At 42.6% G+C, this 11,362-nt stretch overlaps 1 protein-coding gene across 2 annotated transcripts in view; it reads left to right on the top strand.

Annotated features, from left to right (window-relative positions):
• Positions 1-7,867, top strand: part of slc8a2a (solute carrier family 8 member 2a) — a 29,546-nt gene extending 21,679 nt beyond the window's left edge. For both annotated transcript variants that reach the window (XM_083765847.1, XM_083765848.1), the window contains 4 exons: positions 1,467-1,579; positions 5,113-5,212; positions 6,550-6,819; positions 7,476-7,867. In XM_083765847.1, coding sequence (XP_083621973.1) covers positions 1,467-1,579; positions 5,113-5,212; positions 6,550-6,819; positions 7,476-7,852 — 860 coding nt within the window. In that variant the 3' untranslated portion in view covers positions 7,853-7,867. The remainder of the gene's footprint in view (positions 1-1,466; positions 1,580-5,112; positions 5,213-6,549; positions 6,820-7,475) is intronic.
• Positions 7,868-11,362: the final 3,495 nt, after the last annotated feature.

The following is an 11,362-nucleotide window of genomic DNA, read 5'->3' on the forward strand; positions in this document are numbered from 1 at the left end:
AAAAGACTATGACTAAAACTAAAATAAATATTTGCTGTCAAAAACAACACTGGCTGTACCGGTATGTGAGAATGGAGTTACCTAGACGTTACCTGGTAGGGCTCTACCGGTATGTGAGAACGCAAATGTTCAGCATGCAGTTGGATCTGACATGCAGCAGAATTGACTTTCAACGCCCTTGAGTGGTGGTGCTACTAGTATCCAATATAATTCGGTATGTGAATTGTAAATGGACTATTTACAGGTAGTTTTTTACATCACTGTTTCCAATGTTAGTCGCGAACCAAATGTTTATTTCACGTTTTCCAAAAATAATTCCATAAACCAAAAAAAAAGAAGAAGAAAGTCCATTCATCAGAGGGAAGAAACTACTTTTAAGAAGTAGTGAAAATAGCAGATCTTCAAGCTCACAACACGTTGCAATGCGACACGTTGTGAGCTTGTGAATCGGCTATCCCGGGGAGAACTTTTGGGTATCACGCTAAAAGGCTTGGTAACCACTGGTTTACATTACCTGAAAGCCCTGATTCCCTGCATTGCTCAAGGTTCATATGTGAAAGAGGCCATGCAGCAGCTGTTGTTTGGGGTTTCAGCTATCAAGCTATGCAAGCATGCTAGTGTTCTGGTGTGATGTGATGCATTAAAAACACATGAAGTAATGATACGTAGCTTGCGGAGTTAGTTCAGTCAGATATACTCGAGGGGTTTCATGCCGTGCTCAAAGGCGCATTCATCTTCCTGCCTTCCTTCTGCTTATTGGTTCCTGGTTGTTGTTATGTGATGTTTGCTCCCACCACCACCCCAGCACCACCGGTGGGCTCTGTTATTTATGTTCCCCATGGGTGGTTGTTATTGTATATATATCTCCCTGCTCTTAATGTTTAATGATGGCTTTTGATTGTGCCGAGCATGGAGAAAAATGTAGCAGAGCCGAACGCCAAGATAAAATATTATATGCACACTTGTATTCTCATTCTATAATAAATATTGGTTAAATCTATTTCGTGAGTTGTCTGACTGAACTTGTATTTTGTATACGTGACTAAATTTGACTGAGGGACTGCCATTGGATTTTTTTGAATTTTCGTTTTTTTCATGTCATATGAAAGCAATGAATCATAGCTTCAAATTGACATATTGGTTGTTCAGTTTGACCCACCAGTTTTGGAGATATGGCTTATAGAGTAATGTCTTGCAGAAAACAGCGAGTTGAGAAAACAGGCTTGAAAGGTTCACTTCTGTGGTCTAGCTACATGTTTGGGCATTTATTTCATATTTACATGTCGATTTCAGCTCTGACACTTATTTCAGACATGCTCTAGTATGTGAAGAGTCTGCCTGTGCTATTAACTCATTTTGGAAGAAATATTAAGTTTTTCTCCTCTGGTGAAAAGCTGTAATTTGCGCGATGGCAGTCTCTCAGTCAAATGTGGTCACATATTTGTAACCACTCTTCTTCCTGACAGGCAACCCCACCCCAGAGGAGGAGGATGCCAGGAGGATTTCAGAGATGGGCAAACCCATCCTGGGAGAGCACAGCCGTCTGGAGGTCGTCATATTGGAGTCCTATGAATTTAAGGTGTGTGGATGGATGCCTGGATGGCCATTGGGTGGCATTACATTAGGAGTAAGCCAACTGATAATTGTAATAATATTGTAATAATAATAATAATAATTCAAAGGTCAGGGTCAGGGATATGGTTTAGCCTTTAACATTCTGACCTGAGATCAAATTCATACGAGGTTTCCACTGGACACACACTGGTCTGATTAACCCATTCTGACCTGAGATCAGATTCTAAAAATGTCAGTCGTTCTTCGATTTAAAAAAAATAGCAGACCTACAAGCTCATAGCGCGCCACTCAGTGGCGCGCTATGAGCTTGTAGATCTGCTATTTTTCAATAGCTAAAGCATAACATGATGCTAACACCAAAATGGGTTCCCGTTCAGAATGGGTTAATGACACATTCCACCCAAATTCATGTTTTTTTTTAATGTTTTTAACATGTTTTTGAAGCTTATATGAAAATCCTTAAGTGTGTGCGTCAACGTTTTGGTCTATATCTATCAGGTTATAAGCTCGGTCTCACGTAAAAAAGAAAAAAAATATATATCTAACTATAAATGCACCAAGTCTCAGTGCCACAAAAGGCCTCTGCCCGGGCTCTGGACAGGGCCCCTGCCCAGGCTCCATATATGGAGCTAGCCTGTTCTGACAGACGCAGAGAGACAGATACAGAAATCTCCATATATAGGCATGAAAGGGACACAGACAGATGGGGTGGAACGGGTACTCTGACGCGGGTACAAAAGGTATGGCATAGCCGGATGGGGCATGGATCTCCAACTTCCATCGTTACCGACTCTGTGCTCTACAGCCGGGCACCGCTCTAGTAATAATATCAATAATAATAAAATCCCCCCCAAAAAAGTTTAGAAAAAAAGAAGAGAAACTAGAAAAAGTGCCCTTCTGGGCACAGGTCTCCACCAGGATAGGAATGTAGGACATTGCAGCTTGCCCTCATCTGGTGGTTGGATAAAAGGGCAACAAAAGTAAATTAGAGGTAAAAACACTTTTCGGCCAGTTATAGCGCCACCTTGAGGCTGAGTTGAAATTGTTCATGTGGCATTTCTTCCTCGGCCTAGTGGGAATGTGGGTGCACAATTTCACGGAAATCACGCGATGTGTTCATGATTTGCAGCATTTTGTTTGAAACTGAGCACTCCTGTGAACTTTGGAAGCCAATCGCCCAATCTTAACCAATCAGGATGGAGTCTGAGAAATCTGAAAGACCCGTTTCGTTGAATGGCTCTAGAGAGACTGTGTACCAATTTGCGCGATGTTTGGACAAAATCTGTAGGTGTACTGTGCAAAAACTTGTTTTGCACAAAGCGGCCTCCTGGTGGCGCTATAACAGGCCGTTCTGGAAATTTTGGGGCAGAGGTTCATCGTTGGCATCCAGGGAGTGTGTGTGCAAAATTTGGCATCGACCGGGTTAACGGTGCCGGAGATTAGCTGCTCACGGACGGACGGACGGACACACGGACGGACGGAGTGCAAAACATACTCTCCCCCCATGCCTTCGGCCTGGTGGAGACAAAAATGGAGAGAGGCCTATAATGATGACGAAAATGACGTTGTACCACTTCAGGAAGTAGCCAGCGGAGGTATTGCGTAATTAGGCAATGTTATGCTTTCTGTATTATGTGAAGACATTGAGGGCGCGATGATAAGCCTATAGATCCATGAGCGTGCTTGTGCTGTGAGACATGAGGACAGGCTTGTAGATCTGCTATTTTCAGCACAAACAAGGGACTAAATTAATTTTGCTCCTATGCCACCAAAATGTGGAACGCCCTACCAACAGTCATTAAGACATGCGACTCCCTTGACTTTTGTATTAACTGGCCCCCGTAAAATCTGAATCCCCTTTTTCCCCTCACTGTATATGTTTTCCCCCCCTTTCTACCTCCTCTATGATGATTTCCTGTTTTTGGCTATATAGAAGTGTTTATTTGTACGTCTCTAAATGTTGAATGATGAATTGAACATGGTGGACCCTATGTTAATCAAGTGTAATGCTTTATGGTGTCGTCCACAGTTAACAGTTTTGTACTGAGTTGTGCTCGAGATGTACTGTAATTCTCCAATCTGTTAATAAATACTTCAATCAATCAATCAATCAATCAATCCCGCCAGAATAGGGATGTGAGTGGTCCCCGGCCCTGCAGCATCTCCGTCTCTGAGGAGAGGACCCCCTGTTGAAGACCACTCGTTTAACCCATTGATGCCTAAACAGTAACCTTAGAACGGATACAGTAGTTTTGAACTAACAAGGGATAGGAAGGGTATGGCCTGGTCAGGAAGGGTATGGCCTGGTCAGCCTGCAATGACAAGCATACGTTCTGGTCATCCCAGCTTAGTAAGATGTTAAAAGTAAAAATATTTAGGACGACCGTTGAGCCGATTCTACTCTATATGGCTCCGAGACATGGACACTTGGATGGCACTTACCTACACCCCCGCCTTCTAATGAGAGCGCAAAATCTGTCTTGGAAGAGCCACCCATTGGCTAATCTAATATACGGCAACCTTCCCCGTGTTTCTGCACTAGTCCGATCCAGAAGAACACAGTTTACCGGCCACTGCTACAGAGCCGACAATGAGGTTATATCTTCCTTTCTTCTCTGGAATCCTGCCTCAAAGGCAGACCAGAGGTCGAAAACTGTCGTTCCCTGATGTCATCGCTATAGGGACAGGAACTGGGGATGGCAATGAAGGACCGGAAAGTCTGGCGTGGCATTGTGAAATCCATGATGTCGACCGCGGTGGAACAATGATGATGATGTGTATGTTTTTGTGTGTTTCCATTTCCACCCATGCTTCACCCATCAGATTGCACAGAGTTTGGCTGCTGATGGAGTACTAGACCCGGTACTGTTTGGAAAGCATGCCGTGTGCTCTTATTAAGATTGATTAGATAGTCGAATCAACTCCTTGCCTTTTCCAACATTCCCAAACCTTTTCATTTATTTGCTTAGTTATATGTGTGATACCACATCTATTTTCTTGTCTGCTGTCTTTCTCAATGTAGAATTAGGTTATGAATTGTGTTTTTTTTCTCTCTTGCAATCTATGCACCACACACACAAATGTGTGTGCATCTGCATCAGAATATAATTAATCTATATTCCATAAAAAATCTAACTACTATTGTTATTTGGTTAATGATGGAGCATTATTTTATTCTTTAAGTTAAAGGGGCATTCCACTCATTTTCATCATTTTACTATGTCATTAACATACCTTAGAGCTGTTGTGTGGAAATAAAAAAAAAGGTCCCCCCCATTCTGTGTTTCCTAGAACTGGATTTTTTTTCAGACCTCCAAAAATGAAAATGAGTGGAATGCCCCTTTAAGAGAACCACTTTTAAGAAATGAAAGGAAAAATACATATTAAGCACATTTTGGATTTTTAAGTCAATTCGGCTCCTGAGTGGGTTGACCTAAAAGTGAGATGGCACCATCCATGATGCATTTATTTATTTGAATATCTTGTATATTTCTCTCATGGTGTGTCTCTTTACTAACTCTGCCTTTAAACCAACAGAGCACTGTGGACACGCTCCTGAAGGACGCTAACCTGGGCTCAGTGATCGGCTCCAACTCCTGGAAAGAGCAGTTCATTGAGGCAGTCACCGTCAGCGCAGGTCATCCTGTTCTCTCTTTCACAGAAACGCAGAGGGTGTACAGTTGTCCAGTGGCGTGCACAGACATTTAGAGGGGCAGGTGCTCAAGTGAAAAAAGGGGCACCTTGTGCAGCGCATTTTGGGGCGGGAACCCATTTTGGTGCTTTAGCTATTGAAAAATAGCAGATCTACTAGCTCATAGCGCGCCACCGAGTGGCGCGCTACGAGCTTGTAGGTCTGCTATTATTCTTTTAATCGAAGAACCACTGACATAGAAACATAGCTTTATATTGTGGGGGCCTAAATAATATAGTAGAAGCGTTTTTTATCAAGATTTGATAAATGTCACCATGGTCCACACACTACAAATTAAGAAAAAAAAAAAAAAAACGTTTTTGTTTTTTTTAAGAGCAAAATTGCCAAAAGGGCACCCCCTAGTGTCTATCTGTGCACGCCACTGCAGTTGTCCAGTGTTTGTTCAGGCAAAAAACTAATACAATAACGCACATCACTTAGTGGAGGTGCTGGGTTCAAAAGTGACATCAGAAAAAGAGAAAAGAACCCACACACTGCTCCAAAAGTTATACTTTATAACGTTTCGAGCCAAGGCTCTTCTTCATCTGGTTTATTGGCTCGAAATGTTGTCAATAAAGTATAACTTTTGGAGCAGATGAGTGTGTGGGCTCTTTTCTCTTTTTTCCAGTGTTTGTTCAGGGCCATAGATAATACAACAGACAGTAGGCCAAGGAAGTAAATCCCCAAATACATTTATTTTTTCATTTTAAGAGAGGGAAGAAAATAAAAACAAACATATTTCAAAATTCTCTGCCAGCCAAGTGGCTTGCCTCCTTGCCTCGTTTTTAAGAAAAAGATAATACTAGTAATAAAAACAACAACAATTAAATACAACTTAAAGCTAGATTTTGTAAATTAACAAATAATTATAAATAATAAACAAATTAATCGTCCCAACCCACCCCGTCATAGGCCTGAAGAAAACAAAATAAATTAGGAAAGACAAAAAAGGAAAGATCTACAAGCTCATAGTGCGCCACCGAGTGGCACGCTATGAGCTTGTAGGTCTGCTATTTTTCTTTAATCGAAGAACCACTGACATAGAAACATAACTTTAGATTGTGGGGGCCTAAATAATATAGTAGAAGCGTTTTTTTATCAAGATTTGATCAATGTCACCATGGTCCACACACTACAAATTAAGAAGAAAACAATAAATTGCCCAAAGGGCAGGGGGTGCTCCAGCACCCCCTAGTGTCTATCTGTGCACGCCACTGTTTGTTGCAAACATTTGTCAAGTTGAGCACAATACTATTACTAACATAACCTTGTTTTAACACCAGGTGGCGATGACGAGGAAGGACAGGAGCAACGAATGCCAAACTGCGGGGACTACCTCCTGCACATCATTTCAGTGTTCTGGAAGATTCTGTTTGCCTTCGTCCCGCCAACCTCCATCTGTAATGGCTGGGCCTGCTTCGTGGTGTCCATCTGCGTCATCGGCTTCTTGACGGCCATCATTGGGGACCTGGCGTCCCACTTTGGCTGCACCGTAGGCCTGAGGGACACGGTGACCGCCGTGGTGTTTGTGGCACTGGGCACCTCCATCCCGGGTGAGTGAGTGTGTGTGTGTGTGTGTGTGTGTGTGTGTGTGTGTGTGTGTGTGTGTGTGTGTGTGTGTGTGTGTGAGAGAGAGACGCCAATATCTAAACACTGCAGTGGTTTGCGGCAAGAGCCCTAAAGCAGTGTTTAACCCATTCTAGACGGGGAACCCCTTTTGGTGTTTTAAAGCATTATGTAATACTTTAGCTATTGGATAGCAGATCTACAAGCTCATAGCGCGGCCCTCGGTAGGTCTGCTATTTATTTATTTTTGTGAAAATGTGGTGCATATAATATATATTCTTTCAGAGCGTTTTAAACTCAAATCTTTCCTTCTGGGAATAGTTTGAAATAGTTTGAGAACCACTGACATAGACTCACTGACTTAAACTCACTTTGCACGTTACTTTGCCACTCGATTTGCCACTCGATGTGCCATTCACTTTAAGCATGCGCATACCCTCTATTACAACAACAAAAATACTTGCACAAATAAATTACAAAACAGTGCTGTAGGGCGGGTCTTGCCGCAACCGCTGCGGTGTTCAGATATACAGTAGGCGTGAGAGAGGATGGGGAAGAGGGATTTTGTTTCCCTGCATGTGTATAATATACCGTGTTTACATTCTAATGGATTTGCGTTCATGTTTCAACTCTTTAAACTCAGATACGTTTGCCAGTAAAGTGTCCGCCACTCACGACGACACCGCCGACGCTTCCGTGGGGAACGTGACGGGAAGCAACGCCGTCAACGTGTTCCTGGGCATCGGCGTGGCCTGGTCCGTGGCGGCCGTGTACTGGGAGATCAAAGGCGAGGTGTTCCGCGTGGACCCGGGCTCGCTGGCCTTCTCCGTCACACTGTTCACCATCTTCGCTTTCATCGTAATTTTCGTGCTGATGTTCCGCCGGAAGAAGTCTATAGGTGGTGAACTGGGAGGGCCCAAAGTGGCGAGAGTGCTAACTACGCTCTTCTTCGTGGGCCTGTGGTTCCTCTACATCCTATTCTCTAGCTTGGAGGCCTATTGCCATGTACAAGGCTTCTGAACAGAACACGACATGCCCTCAAACCCACACGTGTACTGTATATCTGGGACTCAATCACCTGGCTGGGACGGAACTTAACATTAACGCTTAGAGGAGAGGCGTGTCTGTGGTGACTAGTCTGTGCTGACTCATATAGGAGTGCATGCTGAATTGGGTGCATGCGCAGCCAGGCACTCGGTTACCTACCCGCACACATGCATGCTCTCTCTCTTTCGCACAGAGAGAGAGAGAGAGAGAGAGAGAGAGAGAGAGAACGGTTTCACGTCCACTTTGTGATTCCAATCAACAGACCCGATTGTGACAAGAAGCAGACCATTTTCACCAAAGTCAGTGATGTGCAATGACAATCTTTGAGTTAAGAATGTCAGATGATCAGTGTGATTCAGTTATGTCACTGGGTTATGTCACAGGTTTGATGCCTCGTGATCCGTAGACGAGTATTAAGTTTGGTCTTTTTTGAAGCTAGGTCAAAGGGGCTTGGCAGAGAAGATAACTTATTAGCCTTCCAATTTAATGAGTTCAATAGCAGCATCTTTCACCCAGAGAAATCACATTGGGGGAGATGATCTTCTATTGTACAATTTCTCTTATATGACAAAAGGGTTAGGAAAACAGTGTGCCCCTATTTTTATTTTATTTAACTCACTATACATTTTGACACTTCAAATGACCTACAATATATAATCGATAAAGAATACCACACCTACACACGCGCGCGCGCGCGCACACACACACGTGCACACACACACACACACACACACACACACACACACACACACACACACACACACACACACACACACACACACACACACACTTGATGCTTAGCTTTGGCTTTGGCAAAATAATGTAATTACTATATGCCAATTTGAGTCACTGAGAAAAGGGATGATTTGTCCACTCAATACATTCAGTCATATTCAATTATTTATTAATGATGCAATTTAGGGCGCGTTCGGAAATAGCGCACTGAGCCCACTGTGCAATGCAAACTAATAGGAGAGTGTGCTCCGGTGTGGTATTTCCGAACGCGCCCTTAATGTCTTTGTAATTTAATGTTTAGTGTATGAGTTGAAATGGATTAAAAAAATAATATATATATATTATATTGTAATTTAAATATTGTAATTGAATGTTGTCATAATTACATCGAAATTGTAACAAAGGCTTCATTTGATCCATTGTTCTACACAGGTCAGTGAAGTACGGAGACGTATGGCACTCACTATGTCTTTAGTGCAACATAAACCTTGTTACCTTACTGTACATTGCATGATGCTACCCTTGAAAGACATTAGCTACCCTATTAGCTTCGTTTATACTTCATTACACAATGGTGGTGCTTTCGACACGATTGTAATACAGAGTATAAATTAGGCTAAGAACAGCTAATAGTTGCTTTTCAATGAATTTTGAATAGAATACAGTATATATAATTATATATGCACGCACGCACACACGCACACGCTTTTTCGTTTTTTTTTCATGAAGGAACATGTCCTTACATTGAGGAATTTGTTCTGGTACAATGCAGTCTGCTTTATAGGCATTTTCTGCTATGAATACCTGTGTGCCATATTAAATAAAATATTCACTTTTATTTCACTTCGACAGATACCATGTGAATAAAAAAAGGTGTCTTTGTTCTTGTACTAAGAATATCCGACATATATATAGCTTCTAAAGCAGAGAGACAAATTCTATGGCTACCCGATTCAGAAGTCCTTGGAGACTGAAAATGTGGCATAGAATTTAAGCTACAGTATTACAATTTTAAGATGTGTGTATTAAGATGCAAGCTTACCGGATCCTACTGCAACATTATGACTCTTCCAATATAACGATGATTTCATCCTTGGCATGCAGATGCAGTTGATAAGGAAACTGTGACTTCAAGATACTGAACCATTTACTGTCTAAAGGGCCTTGCGAACGGGGAGCGACAAAACCTGCGTTTTTGCTCTGAGCGTATTTACCTGAGCACGGTCCCGTGAATTTGTTGTGCGCATGCTCGTTTTGTGCACACGCCCCCCGCGACTTACGAGACCTGGATTCGGTTTAGCTTCTTTTTTACGCTTGCGTTGTCGCGCCCCTCTTGAGCAGACCTGGAGGAGACCTGTCGTCATCCAGGCAACAACGTGTGTGTTCCTCGCTCCCCATTTGCAAGGCCCTTAAGACTCGAAACTTGAAGTCCAATCACTCCCCTATTATTACACCTGAAAAAGAGTTTTGCAACAGTTATGGCATATTGACGATGATCCATTCCTTATGTAAACCTTTTGAGTTATCAATTTCAAATTAAAACACTCATTCAAACTACATGTTTTGGCAAGTTTCTTCATTGCACTTTACTACCAGCAGCGCCAAGACGTTTACAGAATGTTGGTAGTTATATAAACTTTCACAGCCTGACATTTTTACTTTACTTTATTTGTTCATTTCGACGGGACAAGCATATTCATGGGCATTACAACCAAATGTAATGTAAATACACTGCAATTAGCAAAGATGCTACATTTCATCCATAGGACTCCCCACACAAAACATAAAATCACACCCGTGTGAAGTGAGTGGTGCAACTCCGTGTGGGGGTTCCCGGGGGGGGGGTCCCCGGAACTTCCAGACCCACAAGAACACGGCCAGGGTGCCGGCCCGGTTCCGGCGAGCCATCCTGTGTCCGAAACGGTTGAGAAATGACAGAGTTATACCGTGTGGGGGTCCCCAGGGGGTCCCTCTACTGTAATGTACTGTACTGTCACTGTACTGTACTGTCACACCGAAATCACGTAATGGCTTCTAAAAACTCAGCTTCCCATCATGCACCTGTGCACAGTGTGAAGCTCAACAGCCCACTTTGTAACCTGTTGGTATTACTAAACAGACACACACACACACACACACACACGCGCGCACGCACGCATATATACATAGGGTCAGACATTGATGTTCAATGGAACAAAACAGACAGAAGCACACTGCCGGTACATTACGAGACAAAGCATAAAAACATACAGTTTACAAAAAACAATTAAAGTTCAAGGTAAAAGGTGCATCTATATAGTTCAGCAGCTATTTTAATGTGTGTGTGTGTGTGTGTGTCACTGTGTGTGTGTGTGTGTGTGTGTGTGTGTGTGTGTGTGTGTGTGTGTGTGTGTGTGTGTGTGTGTGTGTGTGTGTCACAGCTGTGTGTGCGTAAATAACCGGATACGGAGTTCGTAATGAAAGTCAGGTTTCAATTCAATTCAAATTCAATTCAATTCAATTCAATAATGGCTTTATTGGCATGATACAACATACGTTCAAATACATTGCCAAAACAAAATGTGGAACAATACGATCAAAATAAAATGTATAACCTACAGAATCAGAATCTCCAATAAACCAATTTCTAGGTAGGCCTGGTGACGTCTGGTGTAGTAGAATGCTGTGTTGCCATGTCTGCTTATTATAAGCGACTTTGGGCTTTTTCTGTAAAGTTAATTATTTGGGCTCGTTTCTTGTTTTCACACA

Source organism: Protomyctophum parallelum, assembly GCF_964188405.1.
Source record: "Protomyctophum parallelum genome assembly, chromosome: 1".
NCBI classification, from domain to species: domain Eukaryota; kingdom Metazoa; phylum Chordata; class Actinopteri; order Myctophiformes; family Myctophidae; genus Protomyctophum; species Protomyctophum parallelum.